General features: G+C 48.9%; 1 protein-coding gene and 1 non-coding gene across 3 annotated transcripts in view; both read right to left on the reverse strand.

Moving 5' to 3' along the window:
- Positions 1-427: 427 nt before the first annotated feature.
- HRH2 (histamine receptor H2) overlaps positions 428-20,952 on the reverse strand; it is a 51,269-nt gene continuing 30,744 nt past the window's right edge. The window contains exons 3-4 of one of the 2 annotated variants that reach the window (XR_745964.3): positions 18,455-18,595; positions 428-3,413 (exon numbers count right to left, since the gene is read on the reverse strand). Coding sequence is in view for 1 of the 2 variants with exons in the window: in XM_010346640.3 (XP_010344942.1) it covers positions 3,221-3,413 (193 nt within the window). In the remaining variant the exon portion in view is untranslated. The remainder of the gene's footprint in view (positions 3,414-18,454; positions 18,596-20,952) is intronic. The other variant, XM_010346640.3, reaches the window with a different exon arrangement.
- Positions 7,355-7,459, reverse strand: LOC120360425 (U6 spliceosomal RNA). Its single transcript, XR_005576924.1, has one exon. It is a non-coding gene; the product is annotated as a U6 spliceosomal RNA (small nuclear RNA).

Below are 20,952 nucleotides of genomic sequence, written 5' to 3' on the forward strand. Positions count from 1 at the left end.
CGGTAGCTCTGGGATTCATTCCTTGCACAGAATCCGTGCATTTTCTCCTGACCTGGTTTTCACTCGCGCCTCATCCACCCACTCTCTATTGTGGGCTTGTTTGATTGGCAGGTTTTCCATTTTAAAGATGCCTCTTTCTCCCACAGAAAAAAGGTGTCTCTGCATCTGACAATTTCAGAACTATTCCATTCCAGGAACACTTAACAAGCTCCTCCCATCTACCTGGCTCTCCGGGTCCTTCTGACCAGCCCTTCCCTCACGTCTGGTGTGGCCCTTTAAGATGAAACTAGCTTCTAAAAAATGTCTTTACTTTTCAAGGCAATTTTTAATTTGGCCTTTACCCCAGCATTTTAACATGACTCTTTTTCTAAATCAAGACACCGTATGATGAAGTTTGGGAAGCATTTCCTCACCAGGAAGTTAAAAAATAAAAGCGTGAGGCAGCATCTGTTTCGATAGTTTTATTGGAACATGATGGTAACACAAACATGGATTTGGGGTCCCACCACAGATGTTCCTCCTCCAGGCAACATGCACCCCACTTCTGCAGCCAGCAGAGGCCCCAGGAGGCCTGCAGAAGGCGGGGGCAGCCCAGAGACAGACACGGAGGCGTCCTCTGCTGTGGTGGGTGGTGCGTGGGCACCTCGGGCCAGAGTTGTGACCAGCTGAGTCTGTGATAAGCCAGACTGGTTTGTTTTCACTCGAGGTCATGTGGCCATGACTGAGAGACCCGCCTGCCTCGACTCCTGGGAAACCTTCCAAGGAGGTGGTTCCGGGGATTCCAGAAGGAATTCAGCCAAGATACTAAGGACCTCTGGGGGTCACCAGGGCAAATCATGCCTTTAGGTTTGTTGGCAGATACACTGCTGAGAGCATCTGTTTTGTCCACCCTCTGCGCGGTCTCTTTCCTCTGCTCATTCATCCAACACGTCTTTATTAAGCTCCTACCATGTAACAAACTTTCCTCTAGGGGCTAGACAGACAGTGGTCACTGGAAATAGCCAGGACCCACGGCCTCGTGAGGAGGAGAGACGGACAACATTCAAAGAGTCACACAAACAGCCGTGACATCACAGCTGTGCCAGTGCCTTCCAAGGAGAGCTCTGAGGGCTGTGGCAGGGGACCTGGCCTGGTGCGGAGGGTCAATGAGGGCTTCCTGAAGGAAGTGACAGTTCAGAGCACTGAAATGGACAGAAGGAGCATTTAGTCACAGAAACAGCTTTGAACATGGAATGGGCAGAGCAAGTTAATCATACCAAAAGGAAAAGCACAGCAGGTCCTGAGTGGAGTGATGGAGGAGGCCTGGTACAGGGGGAGGCTGCAGAGGGCCCAGCAGGGTCCCAGCACATAGGGCCTGAGGGCCAGGTTGAAGATGGTTTTATCCACCCGCGACGCATGACCTGGGTTGCTCTGGCATGGCCTGCTCTGGCTGTCAGGTGGAGGGTGGACTGCGTGGGGGTGGAAGTGCCGAGGTGTTCCAGCTGTCCTGATGGAGACGATGGTGGCCGGATGGAGTGACACAGGGTAGATGGGAAGCAGCCAGCAGACGGTGGAGCCAGGACTCCATAAGGACTGAGGCAAAAGGAGGTGGCAAGGTGGACCCTCACCCTGTGAAGGCGTAGGTGTGAGAAGGGGAGCTGGGAAGCAGGGCGGGTGCAGGGGGAAGGTAGGCTGGCAGCTGCAGACACGCCGAGGGACAGCGCCCCTGAATCTCCCAGGTGGAGGCGTTGCGGAGGCGGAGGCGGCAGCGGGTCTCAAGCTCCCGGAAGGAGCCAAGCCTGCAGTCATAAATCTGTGAGCGATTTCATAACCGAACCTCGTGCCTTGTAACTGGAGTTGTGGGTGCAGATGAGGTCACAGAGGGAGAGATGTTGAGTGAGAAGAGAGGACTCGGGACTGAGCCTGGAGAACAGCCACATCTGATGGCAGGAAGAGGACAATGAGTTGCAAAAGGGACAGAAAGGAGGGGTCAAGGATGTCAGGGAGGGGGAAGACCACAGGGCATCTTGGAAACCAAGGAACCCTGAGTGTTGGGGTCAGCCAGGAGATGCCACTGAGAAGCCCTGGTGGCAGAAGGCCCTTCACAGCCCCCTCTCTCTGGGGCTGGCACTACCCTATCTCTTTGAGTCTCTTTATGGATCCTGTAAATAGGAACAGGGAGCCTACCCTCTTGGACAGGGGACCCAAAAGCTGTTTAGAGGGGTTAGATGATATGCCCAAGGGCATGCAGCCAGCAGACAGTGCTGGGGCCCAAATCCCCTACTCATAACCATTATAGTCCCTCAGCCTCCACCCCTCCCTCCATGGTGCCTGGCTGCAGACACTCTCCCCAGCAAGTCCACCACACACCGCCTCTTGATGACAAGCACCAGAGAGGGTCATACTGTAGCAGGAAGGGACCCCCCAGAGCCTGGGGCTCTAAGCCTTGCTAGGAGGAAGGTGGCTGAGTCAAGAAAACCTTTGCCCTCTGTCCTGAGAGGCGGGGTAGTGCAGTGTCAGGAGTATGGGCTTGAGGGCTGGCCCATCCTCTCATTCATTCACCCATTCAACAAATATTTTGGCATGCCTCCTCTGTGCCAGGCACACTTTCTGGGTGCTGAGTGGCCTTGGACAGTTCCCACACTTCTCTGAGTCTGTTTCCACCTCTGTAAAGTCAGGGTGGTGGTGATTCTTGCCGTAAACTCATGTTGCTGCTATAAGGGTTACGAGAGAGCTCATGCTGGGGAAGCACCTGGTACACAGTAGGTGCTCATTAAGAGCTACTTCCTTCCTTTTTCTGTCTTTTCCTTTCCTTTCCTTCATCCTGCAGAACCCATGAAGGAGTGAGAGGCCAGTGCTTTCTTGCAATACCCTCTGCCTTGCTCAGAGGACATGCATGTTCCTACATGTAGGCACCCATGCATACACATGTGCACGCATCCCTGCCTGTCCCACCGTCTCTGCTTGTGACTCCCAGGGCCAGCACCAATGTGAGCTTGGGACCTATGGGAATTGGCCCACTCAGGCCCAGAGGAGTCTTGCATGCCCGTCTGGGAATACTGAGTACAGAATAGGCTGCTCTGCCCTAGGCCTGCACACCCCACAATCAGCTGTGTGCTCTGGGAGCCCCCAGACTCAGTCCAGGGTGAGTCATTGGGGCTTTGGAGACTGGGTCCTTAGGAGCTCCAGGAGTCACATCTCGGGGACCAGGAGCAGTATCTTCAGTGTCCTGGGGCCAGGTCTAGACAGCCTGGGAAGGCGGCGTCCGCATCGCTTTTTGGGGAGGTCTCTTCTGTGGCTCCTCAGAGAGTGGCTCCCCCGGCGGCTCCTCCAAGGGGCCTCCCATATGTCTCCAAAGGAACCTGAGCCCCCACAGGCTCTTGTAGCAGCTCAGGAGGTTGCTGGAGCATGAAGTACGGGACAGTGCTGGCTTCCTGAGGAGACACAAGCACACACCAGGCTGAGGTGGCCACAGAGCAAGGTGGGGGCAGCCCACGTTTAGCCTCACGATTTTGCATCTACTAAGCCAGGCCCTGGGAATGGTGGGGTAGGGTGGGGAGGGGAGGGGAGGGGAGAGGGACTTCCCTTTGACACCCAGAGCAGCCCACAGGCAACAAGGGCTTCTTCCCTCAACCCACAAGAAGGAGCATTCAAGAGACTTGCTTTCAAATCCCAACTCTGCTTCTAAGATGCTGCGTGCCTGTGGTCAAGTTACTTAGTTTTTCTGGACTTCAAACGAAGATAAAAATATCCAATTCAGGACTTTTTTTTTTTTTTTTTTTTTAGACAGGGTCTTGCTCTGTTGCCAGGCTGGAGGGCAGTGGCATGACCATAGTTCACTGCAACCTCTAACTCCTAGGCTCAAGGGATCCTCCCACTTCAGTCTCCCAATTAGCTGGGACTACAGGTGCGCACCACTGTGCCTGGCTAATTTTTTTTAAATTTCCTTTTTTAAATATAGAGGCAGGTTGTCACTCTGTGGCCTGGGCTGGTCTTGAATTCCTGGACTCAAGCGATCCTCCTGCCTCAGACTCCCAAAGTGCTGGGATAACAGGCATGAGCCACCACTGCCCCCGGCCCTCACTTTTTCTACTCCTGAAAGAATTCAGTGTTACAGAATACATATAAAAGTGAGCACACATAGGCTGTCTGGTAGCAGGCGTCCCGTCAAAGTGCGCCATTTCCGAGTCTTAGTGAGATGATTCCTGAACATCTACAGCATGCCATGATGGGGGAAGAAGTTTGGGAGAAGTCTGAGTTACTCCTGGCATTCAAATCAGCTGTGAACACCTCGGCCACCAAGGGAATCAAGTGTACCGCTCCCTCTCCCTTCCACATAAAGGAAGAGAAGGGAACCCTCATGCCTTTAGTGTCCACCTGACGATAGCTGTGGGTTTGAAGGCCTGACTTTGTAAGGCTTTGTGAACAAGGACAGAGCTGACATCTGCACTTACTTCAATAAGAGGGCATGTGCCAGCCGAGCCATTGCAGGAGGCCTCGGCACGGTCAGGCCTGTAGATTGGTCACCCCCATCCTCCCTGAACACCTCACCTGCACCTGGGCCTCAGGGTCATCCCTCTGGCATTTCAGAGCCTGTGACCGTCCTTTATCATGTTAGCAGTGTACATATTTGACCATGCAGTCAGGTATTTGCCCTTGCATTAACATTCCAGACGCAGCCTTTGGCAACTCTCATTGCACTCAGTGAAATTATCCAAGAAAAGGGAGCGCTAGGCTAGGAAATAACTACCTCCCTTCTTCTAAGGGGCCTAAAAATCACTTAAAATAATGCTATTTTGGAAATGCCACATGTTCATAGTAACAAATTCAGACCATAGGGATTAACTAAAAAGAAAACAAGTCTTCTATTCAGTCATATCTCTTTGTTACATGTCAATTTAATCATTAAATATTTTTAAATGAAATGCATCAAGCATCCAAAGAGACTGTATATAAAACACACATGCATGGCTTAAGGAATACTGAAAAGAATACCAGTGGAACCACCTGCCAGATCAGGAAACTGAGCTTTACCAGCCCCTGATTTATTTCAGCAAATATTTCTGTAACCCTAAACAATCTATTGTGTTATTCTGCCTGTATTTCACTGTGTATATCTGAAATCATGTTTTATGATCTTTTCTCTGTAGCTAACTTTTTGCTATTGTTTAACGTTATATTTTTGAGAGGTATAGCTGTAGCTCATTTTCATGGTTGTAAAGTATTTTAGGGTCATGGGCAGTGGCTCATGCCGGTAATCCTGGCACTTGGGGAGGCCAAGGCAGGCAGATCGCTTGAGCTCAGGAGTTCAAGACTAGCCCGGGGAACATGACGAAACCCTGTCTCTATTAAAAAAAATACAAAAATTAGCCGGGCATGGTGGCATGCACCTGTAGTCCCAGCTACTTGGGAGGCTGAAGCAGGAGGATTGCTTGAACCTGGGAGGCTGAGGTTCAAGGCCACTGCATAATCTCAAAAAAAAAGTATACTCCAGGAACACTGCCTGTGGGGTAGGTAGTCCTGCTTCACAAGGAGCAGTAAAAAGAAAAAAGGCAGCATAAGTTGATAACTGTTTGCATCCGTATGATGGGTTCAGGGAGCCTTACTATGTATGTGTTTACAACGTGACGTAATTTTAAAAAAGTATTTCATTGTATGAATAGACTTCAATTTATTTCTGCATTTACCTGTTGAAGAACATTGGGATTGTTTCTAGTTTTTAATCCTTACAAGAAATGCTGCTCAAGACTTCACTGAACCTGTCTCCTGGTGCATACGTGTTTGAGTGCTAGCTGAATTCTCTATCCTTTTCCACTGGTCTATTTTCTATTCTTGCAGCATTACAACAAGGAATTAATTGCTATATCTTACTTTTTTCCTTTTTAGAAAAGACTTGGCTATTCCTGAGCCTATTCTCAACTATACAGATTTTAGAATCAGCTTGTCAATTTCTATGCAAACACTGTTTGGATTAATGGGAATTGTTCTGAACATACAGATTAATTTGGCAAAAGCAAACATCTTTATAATATCAAGTCTTTTCCTCCAGAATCTACAAGTCATTTGAATTAATGTTAGGGTATAACATGGTTATTGGACATAAGATCACTATACAAAATTCAGTTGCATATACGGAATCCAATTCTTTATGTATCAGAAATAGTAAGAAAATACAGTCTATAAAAGGATACCACTTACAACAACAACTAAAATCACAAGATACCTAGGTATTCATCTAACAAATGACACACCAGATTTTTATGAAGAAAAGTACATAATCATTGAAAGATATTTATTTAGCTCTTCTTCAATGTCTAATTTTCTGATTGTTCTTATAAATGGTAGTTTTCAAAAGTTGACAATGTACGTTGATTTTATGTCTGGCAATGCTGCTCAACTTTCTTATTTATGACAACAATTTGTAGATACTTTTTGGTTTCTGTATAGAGGATAGTTATTAGCTGTGAATAATAATAGTTTTGTTTTTCCTTCCCTTGTTTTTTAAAAAATTTATTTTTCTTCTCTTACTGGACCGATTGCTGGTAATATGTTGAATAGGAGTGTGATGGCCAGCCCCGCTCCCTATTTTAGAAGTGGTTTAGAGATTTTGTTTGTTTTGTGTTTCAAATCATGAATAAATGCTCAAACTTACTCTTTTTTTTTTTAAGCCTGAATCTCGCTGGAATGCCAGGCTGGAATGCAATGGCACAATCTCAGCTCACTGCAACCTCTGCCTCCCAGGGTCAAGCAATTTTCCTCCCTCAGCCTCCTGAGTAGCTGGGACTAAAGGCACCCACCACCATGCCCAGCTAATTTTTGTATTTTCAGTAGAGATGGGGTTTCACCTTGTTGGCCAGGATAGTCTCAATCTCTTGACCTGATGATCTGCCAGCCTCAGCCTCCCAAAGTGCTGGGATTACAGGCGTGAGCCACCATGCCCTGCCCTAATGTTTTTTTCAACTTCTATTGATATAATATTTACAAAGATTTTTTTCTTCTTTAATTTTTTGATGAGCTGAATTACATTAGTAACATTTCTAATATGAAAGCAACCTATTTCTGTATAAATCTAACTTGGTCGTGAGGAATTATATTTTTTTCTTTTAAAAATATTGCAGGATTATGTTTCCTAATACTTTGAAATTTTTGTAACTATGTTCATGTTTCTGATTACCTTGTAATTTCCTTTTTCATACTTATTTTTGAATCTACGTGATTCTTCTGTTCATAAAATGAATAGGATAATTTCTCTCTTTTTCTCTCCTCTGAGAGTTTGTATAGGACTGCACAGTGATCTCTGTTCTTTGAGTGTCTGGTAGAACTCATTTGCAAAACCAAACACTACTGGTGTTTTATTCATATTACATATTCATTTTTAAAGTATGGAATTCTCATGAATTTGCATGTCATACTAGCACAGAAGCCATGCTAATCTTCTCGGTATGGCTCCAATTTTAGTGCATGTGCTGCCAAAGTGAGCCTGTCATTTTATTTATTTTTAATGGTTATAGGGCCCTTCAGGTTTTCTATTTCTTCCCAAGTCAGTTTTGGCAAGTTCCGTTTGTTTATTCACTTCACCTTAGTTTTTTCTTGTTTGGGGCATAAAATTGATCAGAACATTCTTTCTTGAACTCTACAACATCTGTATTAATATCCCACCTTTATTAGTCATAGTCTTATGTTGTTTATTCTGTTATCTTAGCAAATTTTGCCAGAACTTTCCAAAGCACTAACGTTTGGTTTTGTTGCCCTTCTCCTTATTAAAACTGTCTTCCGTTTCATTAATTTCTTCCTTTGTCTCTACTCTTTCCTTTCTTTAATTATCTTTGAGTTTATTTTGTTGTTCTTTTTAGCTTCCTAAATTGGCTGTTTAAATCATTAAATTTCAAATTTGCTTTAAAAAATACCAGCCATTAAGGATATATATTTCCTTTTGAGTAGAGTTTTAGTGGTATCCTACAAGCTTTGATGTGCAGTATTTTCAGTGTTGTGTACTTTCAATTGTTTTATAATATCCATAATTATTTTTTCTTTATCTCATGAGCTATTAAAAAACATGTTTACAACTATGTAAGAGTTTTGTTATTATATAATTTTGTTGTAGTCAGAGAATTGTTCTGTGTGAAATATTTAATGCCTTGCAATATGCTGACACATGCTTCTTAGCCTAATACATGGTCACCTTTTTAAATGTTCTATATATGCTTGAAAGGAATATGTAATCTCTATAGAGATAGTGTTCTAAGTATTTTGTGTTTTCCAAAGATTAATTGCTGACTTTTTATATGCTTGGTCTTTAAATTTTGATAGAGGTATATTATGCTTTTTCTGCTGTAATGATTATTTGTCAACTTCTCTTTGTAGTTCTGTCAACTTTACATATTTTTAAAGTGGGGTTATTTGGTACATACAAATTTAGAATTTATCTTTCTGGTGAACTGAATTGTTTATCAAAATATGTTGACCGTATTTATCTTTAAAGATGGTATACTTTTTGCTTAATGTTCATTTTGTCTGATATTGACATAGCTACTCAGATTTCTTTCAGTTAGTATTTGCTGAGTATATCTTTTTTTCCTTCCTATGCTTTCAAAAACCTTGTTCTTCACATTTAAAGCCCTTGTAAAAACATTTGTTTGGATTTAAAAAACCAAGCCTGACAATCTTTGTATTTTTTTAATTGGTCAATTTATTCGATTTATATTCACTGTAATTACTGTTTTTTTTCATTCATTTCTTCCATCTGTTTTTATGCTTTACATTTGTTCCATTTTTTTCTCTAAATTTCTCCCCTCTCTTTTCTTGTTCTAAGTTGATATCTTTTTCTCCTTCTCTTTCCTCTATACCATGTGGAATCTCTACCTTGTGTGTTTTTTTAAGTGATTATCTGAGGCATTCTGACATGCATATTTAGCTTTCAAAAGCCCGATGGCAGAAGCCCCCTCTCTCTTACTTGGCTTGCCCCCCATGCCATGCATAAGCTGGGATGAGACACCAAGCTGGGATTCCCATGCTATATAGACTCTAGTATATATTACTTTTAATGGCAAAAACCACAATTAGTTTAGCACCAACCTACCATTTGCAGAGATTGAGGCAGGTTTAATCTTCTTCAACCCCCTTCACTGTCCCATGGCCCATCTTTGCGCTGAGCCAGAACACTGGAAGCTAGCGGTTGGTAATGGGATTTGAGGTGTGTATAACACGTATCTGCTGTACAGTAAGTGCTTGTGATAAATACCTCATTTCACATTTCCATCCTCAATTTCCCTTCTCATGCTAACAGCACCTTGACTCTTCTTAGGGATCTGAACTTCCCCACTTTTTGTCCTTGTAGATTAGGTGGAGTTGACCTATTTCCCTTTGCCCTGGCTTCAGGGTTGGGTACATGACAGTTGGTTCAGGGATTGACATATGACCCAATCCAGCCAATGAAACTGAAGCTTGGAGCTTTTCGTCGGAACAGCAGGAAAGGGGCGTACTTTTCCATTGGGTCTGCAAAGATGTTACGATAGAAGCTTGGATCTGCTGGTGGCTCTATGGGAAGACTCTGGCTGAGGATAAAGTCAACACAGGGGGAAGCCGAGTAGAAAGCTGGAGAAAGACAAATTCCTGAGGACGTTTGAGCCTTTGGATCCAGCCATGCTTGAAGTTACTCTTAGTCACTCCAGTTCTGTGCGTCAGTTACCTATCTCCCAAACCCCATCCTCTTTTAGCTGGGTTTCTGCTACTTGCAGTTAAGAGGGTTCAGACTAAACATATTCTTAAGTAAGTGCCATTTGAATCTGAATCTTGTGTTTTCACATGGAGGGTGTTATAATAAGTTCAGCCACAAGGGGATAGGACCCGGTTTCAGAGCTGCTCTGCAAGGGTAGCTTTGCTAAGCCCCGCTCTGAGCTTCGGTTTCCTCATCTGTGAAATGAGTTAATAATAGCGACCTCACAGGGCTAATGTGAGGACAACAGAAGATGAATGCCAGTGCCCCTTTCCATTTCCCTCCACTGCTTATCGTACAAATGATCAGACAGAACACTGCTATTTCTTGCATCTGTGCCTTTGGACAGATTTTGTATTTCCCACTGCTTTAAATTCCTGTATTTTCTTTTTTGCTGATCAATTTCTCCTGCTTCAACACTCTGTTCCGCATCATCTCCTCTGGGCAGCTGTCTCTGAGGTCTCTCAGGACTAGTGGTTCCCTCCTGTCTCCTGCAGCCCCTTTGCCAAGGCACTTATGTCCCTGGATTAGGTGTCAGCTTACTTGTCCATTTTCCAGACTAAACAGGAGTGCATAAAAGCAGGCACTGGGTCTTACATAATTTACCTTGTCCAAGTTTATAATAGGTGTTCATGTGTGTTAACAAATGAATGAAAACCCCAATAAATCTCAGTTTGGATAGTGATTCTCCTGTCTTGTGACTTCCCTAATTCACAGATGGTCAGAAGCAGTTGGGCTTCCCCTGGCTGTCTCTGGTAGCTGGTTCCTACTTTCTGGCTTTATTTCAGCATCTACTTTCTCACCGCCAGGCTGCAAGAGCCTTGTGGGCAGGAACCCTGCGGGGAGGCAGTGAGGGACATTCATCGCTTCAGCAAATGTCTGAGCAGCAACTTTGTGCTAGCAGTGAATGGGAGGAGGTGTGAGATTCGGAACCAGGAGTCCCTCGTGCTGTGTGAGCCTTCCTCATGCCCTGCGGCTGCGACTTAGACAATTCCATCTCTCTCCATTCCTCAGTCCCTCTCCACATCTGTACAACAGGGGTGATCCTGAAGAAGAGGCCATCAGAGGCATGAGATGAGATGGCAGAAGTAGAATGTTTTGAAATTTCAAGGAATCCTCCTTCTCTTCTTCCTCTTTGGTAAATGCTTTGTCCCTGAAGTTCCCTAAAAACTGACAGCAGAGGGATTGTGTGTTGAGGCTCGGGGCTGATCCTGTATGGAACAACACATGAGAAACCCCAGACTGAGAGGGTCAGTTTCACCTACATCCTGGGAACTGGGTCACCAGGACATCTCTCCTTTAAGAGGAAATGGAAGTGGAGGAGATTGAGGAGGAGAAAGGGATGGCTCCTGCCCTCGGGGCCAGCCACAACCCACCTCACTAGGGGTCTTTGTCATTGCCTTAGGCTTTTGCTAAAATCAGGGGTCATCCTTTTCTCTAGTCCACACCTAATTTTTGGTTGTATTAAAATACCCTGTGGTGGAAATTTCGGGACACAAAGTCACCTAGACACCAATTACAGTGTTCTCTTCACATCTCCTTTTTTCTGCCACAAACCAACATTATCCACTATGCCCAAATGACCACACTTCGGTCCTCTGCTCATGAAAGGAATTCTCTCTTTTTTTTTTTTTTTCGAGACAGACTCTTGCTCTGTCGCCCAGGCTGGAGTGCAGTTGTGTGATCTCAGCTCACTGCAACCTCCGCCTCCCGGGTTCAAGCGATTGTCCTGCCTCAGCCTCCCGAGTAGCTGGTACTACAGGTACGTGCCACCATATCCAGCTAATTTTTTGTATTTTTAGTAGAGATGGGGTTTTACCATGTTAGCCAGGATAATCTTGATCTTCTGACCTTGTGATCCACCCGCCTAGGCCTCCCAAAGTGCTGGGATTACAGGCGTGAGCCACTGCGCTGTTTTCCATGAGGAATTCTTTTCTCATGGCCTTCTCCTGGGTTTCCGGAAGTAAGCACAGAGGGTTTGCCTGCCCGCAGGGTCTGCTTTGAAGGAGTGGAGACTGAGGGGCGGTGCGAATGGCAGGGATGTCCCTGTAAGGCAAGGCTCACTTCCTCTTGTATTAATAGGTGGCGTGAGCAGGCCCGGCAGACTCTCAGCAAGAGCTTTGCAAACATCCTGGGTTCACTGTTGCACCAAATAAGGGGACTTACTTGAGATCAACAGTTGACAGTCACAAGGCATTAACCCCTTTTTAATTTTTTCCATGATAAAGAAAAAGTGAGGGTCTGGGAGCTTTAGGCCCATAAAGGGAATTTTGATGACGGAGCTCCCAGGACATATTTTCCTGAACACTCACGACCCGGAGGCTGGGAGAGGGAGGGATTGGCTGTGACTCTAGCACAGGTGTCCCCAAACTACGGCCCCGCGGGCCGCATGCGGCCCCCTGAGGCCATTTATCCGGCCCCCTGCCGCACTTCAGGAAGGGGCACCTCTTTCACTGGTGGTCAGTGAGAGGAGCACAGGATGTGGCGGCCCTCCAACGGTCTGAGGGACAGTGAACTGGCCCCCTGTGTAAAAAGTTTGGGGATTCCTGCTCTAGCAGGAGCCCTGAATTTGCTGGTGAATGAATAAATGACTGTCAAGAAGTGGCATTTACTGACAGCTCAATTTCTGGGGCCTGAGCTAGGTGTTTTGCATCCTTTTTCTATTTAACTGTCTCAATGGCATGATAAAGTGAGAGCAGGTGTGTGCATTTAACAGCCCATGAACCCAAGGCTCCAGGTAGGTAAGAGCTGCCCCAGGTCACACAGTAACGACGCTCAGATTTAAACCCATGGCTATCTGACTTCAAAGCACACTTCTCTCCTGCTGTGGCACGCGGCTTCCTGTGGGGAGGGCTAAATGGATTTGGCAAAACGGCACAGAGGGATAATACGAGGGATACGGAGATGATCTGGGCAGGGCTGCTGACCTCAAGGGTGGTAAAACATTTGGGTTCATTGCTGCGGTGTAAAAACAAAACTGCATATGTGCACAGACACGAGCCTGTAAGCAAGTGTGTGTGGGGTGTGCCAGTGTATGCACAGGTGTGAACTACACAGAGGGGCAGGTCTGCTGGCACACAAGAGCGTGTGTGGGCTCCAGTGCCAGAGTGTGCATGGGTGTGCTGCCTCTGAGTGTGAGTGGGTGTGCACCAGCAAGATTGTGTGGCACAGAAGCCACTTCTGGCCATGGAGTTCACGGGAGGCTCCGTGGAGCAGGTAGGGCATTTATGGAGTCTGTTGCCATGAGGGGTGTTTAGGGAGGTGGGCAAGGCTCTTCAGGCAGAGGGCGGCCTGAGGTGTGGGGTATGCTCTGAGAACAGGGAATGGCCTATCTCAGCTGAACAGGAAGAAGCACGGGGCTGAAGAAGATGAGAAGGGCAGAAAGGGATGCTGCAGCCGGAGCGTGAAGGTCTTGATTGAGAAATTTGTGTGTGATCTGGCAGGCAGTGGGGAGCCACTGAAGGCTGTAGAGCAGGGGAGTGTCAGGAATTGAACAAGGACTGGACTCAGCCTGTGACCTGGATGGCCCTTCTGCAAATTCTATGACTGTATGGGGCAGTGAATGTCCCCAGCAGGGGAATCGGGCTTGCCTTTCTGGCAAGGTGTATTCACTCACCACTGGGAGAGACGAGGCTGCAGGGGAGTGGGTCTGGGCCATTTTCATGGGCATCCTCCTTAAAAGTAAAACTTTAGGCAAAATGTGTGACTCAGCACTGTGTTTGAGCTCAGCCTGGGACCCCCCTGCCCGCCCCAGCCAGCAGTCATGCCAGTGGGGGACTTTACGGAAGTGGAGACTGGCCTTCTCTGGGGTTGAGTGCCCTGACCGAGGTCACACAGCTGGTGAGTAGTGGGCCCGGACTTCTGCCACCTCTGCTAGGTGCAAAGCCTGTGCGGAGCCATCAGAGCAACCACACGAGGCCACTGTCCACTGAGCTCTTACTGCACTGCCGCCTGGTTCTAGCATTTTCTATGTCTTAACTCAGTTCCTTCTCACCCCAACCCCATGGGGCAGGTGCTGAGATTCTCTGCATCTTATAAAAGAGGAAGTTAAGGCAGAGAGGTTAGACTTGCCGGGGTCACACAGCCAGTAGGCGGCGCTGGGTGCATTCCAGCATATCCCGGGGAAGAAGTGATGGCGTGGGAGGCCTACTTTCTGCCGAGCCCCTCCCCCACCTCCCAGCCATCCATTTCCTGCTGCTGACCCAGGATTGCTGGTAGTAAAACCACAAGAGTACACATGGACGAGGCCCTTAACACCCACGCTCTCACTTAACTTTTACGACATCCATGTGATCCATATGACAGATATTTATCCTGTTCTTATCTCTAAGAGACGAGGGAGTCTCAGCCCAAAGAACTTTCGGTTACTTGTCCCGGGACTCACAGTGAATGAGTGGAGGAGCTTTGGGGAGTCCAGGTCAGCCCCATGGCAAAGTGGGGGGCTCCCCGCCCTATAATGCACAAGGCAGAGCTCAGAGGGGGCCCAGTGTTGGCCCACACTGCTCCAGAATGGCAGTCACTCTCCACTCTTTCCTGTCCACCTGCCCATCCTTACATGCCGTCGGCCCCTTCTCCTCGTGATCCATACCCTCTGCCTCCGTCTGCCACCCCGCAACACTTCCAGGGCTCTCTTGCTGATGTGGCTTCAAGGAAATGATACCTTCAGATGTGGCTGGCAGCAGGGAAACCCCCACAGAAAAGAGTGAGGCCAAGTGTAGCAAAAGCCTTCAAATACCCTTCCCCTTTAGCCAGTAATTGTTTCCAGAAATTCAGTTTCTAGGGAAATAATCTGAAAGAAACCAAGTGTTCCCTGCAGGAAGATGTTTACCATAGGGTGAGGAAGAGACTAGAGCCAGATGCAACAATAGGGAAGGGTCTTCTCACACCCACTCTCGCGAAAGTTGGTAACCCCTGGGCTCACCATGCGCTGGACGCTGTTCTCCAGCCTCTATATTATTCGCTCCTTTAATCCCTGTAACAACTTTATGAAACAGGTACTGGTGATGTCCCCTTTAAGAGGTGAAGAAACCGAGGCTTGGAAGGGTTAATTGGCGTGCCCACGGTCAGCCAGCTCCCTGAAGTCTGACTCTACCAGCCTCCACAGTTACCAGGGCGGCGATGGTTAGTAGTCACCATTGCCAGGTAGTTTTTGGGAGAGGGTCAACGTGCTGGGCAGCGTGAGATGCTTGTCAGGTGGGGCAGGCTGGGCTAGGCTTTGCAATGCGGAGAGGCTGTGTGGCTCCTGGCCCAGGCCTGTCTCTGTCACCAGCACTGGCCCTGCCACTCAGGCAGCAATGGCAGGTGAGGGAAGAGACCATTTCTTAAGTCCAAAACAGAAATGGTGGTGGAGAGTCAATGTGCATTAGGTTTCCTTTTTTTTTTCTTTTTTGAGATGGAGTCTTGCTTTGTCACTGCTTCCCTTCCCGGCTTCTTCCCGGGTTCAAGTGATTCTCCTGCCTCAGCCTCTCAAGTAGCTGGGACTATAGACGCATGCCACCTCTCCTCCACACGGGCTGCAGGAGATGGTTAAAATCTCCCAGAGCCTACAGTGAGCCTCAGCACATGGCTGGGCCTTGGGGGCTGCCTGCTAGGGTGTCCTAGGGGTGGGGGCTCACAGCAGAGGCCAAGGCCTGCCAGGGGATATAGCTGGCTTTGGACAGTGCCAGGCAGAGCCCAGGAGCCGGCTGACTATGTCCACGCAGCTGCTGTGGATAGAGCAGCTGACAAGACAGGTCTGGAGTGGCCCAGAGAATGCCACTAGGGCCAGACAGGCTCCAGAGACTTACACTGGGGGGACGCAGGTGGGGACAGGAGAGAAGCCTGTTCAGACCGCGTGTTTACTGTTTCCAAAGCCACCATGTTTGCCACTGGAAGTGGCCGCGCTCCCTGACATGGAAAATTTAAGTTTCTCCAGCATCTGTGAAGTGGTGGCCTATGAGGTCCCGGAGCAGAATATGACAAAGTATCTTACACCTGGGTACACTAAGCTCCAATCCTGGAGCAAGTGCACTCACTCAGCTGGTCCTTTCCCCAGCCCTGGGAGGAAGGTGCTGGAATGATCAGCCCCATTGGTCAGATGAAGAAGACACAGAATTCTAGAGAGAGGAAGTAACTTTCCCTGGTCAGCCAGCCGGCAAACTGGGAAGGTCAGTCTTCAGAGCTCTGGCAACAGACTGCTGCCATATCATTGATGGCTTCCCAGCTTGCAAGAGTGGTTGGTAAGGGACAAGTGAATCAGTGAGACAGCAGAAACTCAGCAGCCACAAAAGGGAGAGACGTGCAGCCTGCTCAGGAACGCATACCAGGTGGAACAGAAGTGGGGCCGAACAAGAGTGTGTGCATCCTCTTAACACCGTGATCGTAAGGCCATGTCTGCACCTGGATCAAGATGGGAAGGGAGTGCAGGGCTGTGACTCCAGGGATTAGGAAGGATGCCAACAGACATGGGGTTCTCCGTGACTTTCCATTTTCTCTTCCATTTTCACAGTAAATTTTAAAACTCGGTGTCTCCAGATTCAGCATGAGAAGGAGAAGTTCCCCGAATCCTCTGGGCATGGGGGATAGCCCTGCCACTTACCCTAACAGTCTGTCCCTGGGTGACAAAGGCAGGTGGTCAGTCCTCACATGAGGAGGAACTGAGTGTCCTCCATGGACCTGTGACGTCCCTTCTGCCAGGCCCTCGCTACTTTCCGCTGCTTTCTCCATGGATCAGAGACAGGAGAAACAGACACACTGATGGCTACGAAGGCACCAACTGCCGGTTTTCGGCAGTTAGGACCGCCTCGACTTCTATCTCCAGGCAGGGTAGGGAGGGAGTGGTCCTCATACCCCAGAGCCTCCAGGGCTGTGCACACCTGCAATGCAGGCACACCCCTTCCGCGCCCCCCCCCAGTGCTCTGTGACATTGTGAGTGCAATGAACACCCCAAAACAGGGAGCTCTGTGACTCACTGCTGCTTCTTCAGGGACAGGGACAGCTGCCAGAATTCTTAGCTCTCTTTTACAGATGGGGAAATTGGGACTCAGAGAGGGATGCGATTTCTTCAAGCTCACACAGCCAATCTGTGGCAGGGGAATGAGAAAGCCTGGTCTGGTCTCCTGTGCCTTCTGCCTGGGGCTCTCTCTACAGTCCCACCCTGTGCCCAGCCTGCACCCTCACCTGCCCCTGGCTCCCGAACCGGCACTCAGGTCGTGACAAGAACACGCTTTACTGAATTTGCTTCCACACTTCGAGCGACTCATTAGTATGAAAAACACGTTCCTCACCACTCTTGCCAGAAGATTCTTGACACAACACAGTTGGGGGGTTGGCATGCTCTCTCCCTTGTTAAGTATTTATATATAGTTGGTGTTGGAATGGTCCCCGGACACTGATCCAAGTCTCCCATTTTCAGATGGGGGGAGCAGCAGGCTTAGGGTCAGGACCCCCTGGAACAATTCAGTAGCACAGCTGAGACACAAATCCACAAAGCCTGCCCTGAACTATTCAGCTGCTCGTTGGCAACCGGGCCATGGGGAAAAAATAATAATAAAGTCTGCCACTTACTAAGCATTTGCTCTGTGCCAGGCGCTTTGCATAAATCGGTGCTAAATCTCATCCTAATTCTCTCAGGGAGGCATTTTTATCCCCGTTTTGCAGATGAGCAAGCTGAGGCTGAGAAAGGGCACGCCACCTGCCCAAAGTCACAGAGCCAGGAGCTGGAAACGGCACACATTTCTTCCCCCACACCAGGGTTGGCAAATGATAACCCACAGGCAAACTGAGCCCACCACGTGTTTTTGTTGCGATGGTTGAAAAATAATAGAATCACATTTCGTGACCTTGTGAAAACGATATGCAGCTCAAATTTCTGTGTTCATAAATACAGCTTTACAAGAACACAGCCCTCTCCACCCATTTATGTATGGTCTGTGACTGATGTCGGTCTACGAGGCCAGAGTTGCGGTACTGCAGCAGGGATCGTAGGGGCGGCACAGCCTCAAATATTTACTCTCTGGCCCTTTGCAGGAAAAGCTTTCTGACCCCTGCCTTCTGCTGGGCTGTCCCCTGAGGGGTCTGGAAGGTGTCCAGCCCCCAGAGAGTTGTGCAGGCCTTTCTCTGCACAAAGGCATCAGGTGAAGGGGGCAAGGCCTGCACTCAGCCCTCCTGCTGGCCAGGCTGTGTGCCCTGGGGCCGCGTCCCCTGGAGGAAGGGCCTTTTCCTCACTTGTTTGCCTCGTGGTGCTCCTTTTTCTCTTTTTTTTTTTTTTTCTGAGATGGAGTCTCGCTCTGTCACCCAGGCTGGAGTGCAGTGACACAATCTTGGCTCACTGCAACCTCCGCCTCCCGGGTTCAAGCAATTCTCCTGCCTCAGCCTCCCGAGTAGCTGGGATTACAGGCATGCGCCACCACGCCCAGCTAATTTTTGTATTTTTAGTAGAGATGGGGTTTCACCATGTTGGCCAGGATGGTCTCCAGCTCCTGACCTCATGATCCGCCCGCCTCGGCCTCCCAAAGTGCTGGGATTACAGCACCCTGCCTAGCTGCTGTGCTCCTTCTTAAGGGTACAAATGTACTAGCAGTGGCCCTGAAGGCACAGTGTCCCTCCCTGCCCCATCACAGTCTCTGGGGAGACAGCGCCTTCAGAAGGAGCCAGGAGGTGTAGACCAGGGCAAGGGAATGGCAGGGCAGGGGAGGGGAAGGAGGGGCTCACAGATAGAAGTCAGAGCCTCCATCTGGCTTCCAGTCACCATCCCCAGACCCATGCAGGAAGGTTCTCTACCTTTCAGTGACTCCTGGGGGGGGGCCACGATTTATTCTCCTTGACTTTTGAGGCTGTAAAGGGCTTCCCACCTCCTCTTTCTGCTCTCCTTCCCCTGACTTCCTCTCCAGGAGTGGGAGGGGCTCTCACTCCCCAAACTCTCTGAAGAGACAGAAGAGGAAGAGGATTAACTCCGTGCTGGTGTGTTGCTCTGCATGGCCACTGTGCAGAGGTGCAGGCCCCGAGAAGCTGGGCGGGCAGGGATTTGGGCCCCGGTGGCTCACGACACAGCCTCACGCCTGGAGCTCTCCACCCAGGGCGTGCAGAGGCCACGAGCTGCCCTAATGGCCAAACACCTGGGGAAGGGAAAATAGGCCCTTGGATGGAAGAAAGGGAGGGAAGGAAGAAACAGAGGGGAGGGAAAACCACCAAAAAGGATGGAAGAAAGCGACAAAGGAAGAACAGGGAAAAAATAAAGAGCGGAGCCAGGCACAGAAGAGCGACTCTTCCATGCAGTGTCACACAGGCAGATCCAGAGAGGCTGGAAGCCACCTCAATGTGAAGGTGCAGAGAATGGAACGCAGGGAGCCGGGGTGGGGGGTGGTCAGCTTTTGGGGGGTGATGAAATATTCTGAAATGGATTGTGGTTGTAAATGCACAACTCTATGAATATTCTGGAAACCACTGAATTGTCCATTTTAAACAGGTGAATTCTATAATATGTCCAGTGTAGCTTGACAAAACTGTTACAATAAAATGGAAAGCAAGACAAAGGCAGGCAGACAGACAGTAATAAGAAAACGAGGTGGGTGGTGAAGAATGAAACTTCTCATTTGCTGAGGTACCTGTCACTTGCCAGGAATTACGCTACCCGTCTGCGCTCTGCGCCTCTTCTGACTTTTCCTGGTAAGTCCGATGATTATCAGCATTTTACAGATAAGGAAGCTGCAGCTCAGACTGGAGAGTGACTTGCGCAAGGCCATCCAACCAGTAAGTGGTGGGGCCATGACTCACACCAGGCAGACCCACCCTCCAGCACCCCAGGAGAGCACCCCAGCAGCTGTGAGACGGGGCAGCAGCTTCAGAAGGCAGCGGGGAGGAGAAGCAGACACAGGGTAGCCGGCAGGTTCCTGGGTGGCAGGGCCAGCCAGGGCCCCTGACTGTGGGGTGAGCTGCCATGGGCGTTATGGAGTTTGAGATGGGGAGGGTAGCATGGGTTACCCAGGCGGGCCTCAGTGCAATTGCAAGTGTCTTTCTAAGTAGGAGGTAGAGGGGGAGAGCTGGCTCCAGCAGAGGAGAAGGTGACATGACCTTGGAAGCAAGAGGCTGGAGTGAAGGACACTCACAGAGGCTGGGCAGGAACACTGAAACCGTGTGCTAAAGAGAGCATTTCAGTAACCTGAGTGTCTAAGTGAATAAGCTGGGGCAACTGAAGGGGTGAACACGTTCAAGCCCTTAAGGAAACTTCTCTTCTGGGCAACAGCTTTTCTTGAGAAGCGTGTGTATCAGACACCTGGCTCTTTCATGCCTGCAAATGTTGCAGCCTCATCTCCTGAGATGGGACTTGCTCCTTCCCCTGTGCCCCTGACCTCTGCCCAAACCAGGATATGCTGTGGTGATGCTGTGCACACAGTCCAGGTTGGTGGGAACTCCGATTCCAGTCCTGACTCTGAAGCTCACTGGCTGTGCTATGACCAGAAGTCACACTGCCTTCCCAGGTTCTTCTGTGGCAGAGCTGGAGAAGGGTTGGGCTGTTCCCACCCTGAGGTTCTATGATTCAGAGCTGGAACTGGATTCTGCCAGGAGGCAGACCCTGATGCCAGTATTTGGAGGAAGGCTTACCGTGACATCCAAGCTAGAAAGGGGAACCAGGAATCTCTGAGTTCTCATGAGGTTTCTGGAACTTCCCTCTTAGATACTCGGTTTCCTAATTTCTACAGTGGAGTTGTGTTCAGTTCTCAGGGCTCTCAGGGGCCTAGAACGAGACATCCACTCATTAATTTATTCAATCAACAACATTCCTGGGCCTGTTCTGTGCCAGGTACAGTGCCACGTGTGAGGGTCCAGTAGTGAACAGCATAAACAGGGGCTGGTGCTATGGAGTTTATGGTCTAGGGGGAGCAGATGATAAACCAATATAATAATTCAAGAGAGAGGAGAATAGGGCCTGGGCTGAGGGGAAGCTGCATGGGGTTGGATGCCCCGGGGGCTGAGGGGAGCCAGAGGGGCAGGAGGAGAGGAGATCATGGCAGTGCAGTGCCTTGGCAACAGGGATAAGAATTTGGTGTTTTCCTCTAAGCAACAGGAGAAGTGGAATCTAATCCAATTTCTGCCTGAAAACCTCTCCAAGGGAAGGAGAGCAAATTCAGGGAGCCAGTCGGGCCGATTGAGATGCTGGGCTGATCGGGGGACAGAAGAGCTGGAAGGAGTGGGGACGCACCAGCTCTGACTCCAGCCCTCCAGGCGTCTGGGAGCATTGAAGCCACAGGCACGGGCACAGGCATGAGGAAGGGCCACAC

The sequence above is a fragment of the Saimiri boliviensis genome, chromosome 20 (genome assembly GCF_048565385.1).
Source record: "Saimiri boliviensis isolate mSaiBol1 chromosome 20, mSaiBol1.pri, whole genome shotgun sequence".
In the NCBI taxonomy this organism is placed as follows: Eukaryota; Metazoa; Chordata; class Mammalia; order Primates; family Cebidae; genus Saimiri; species Saimiri boliviensis.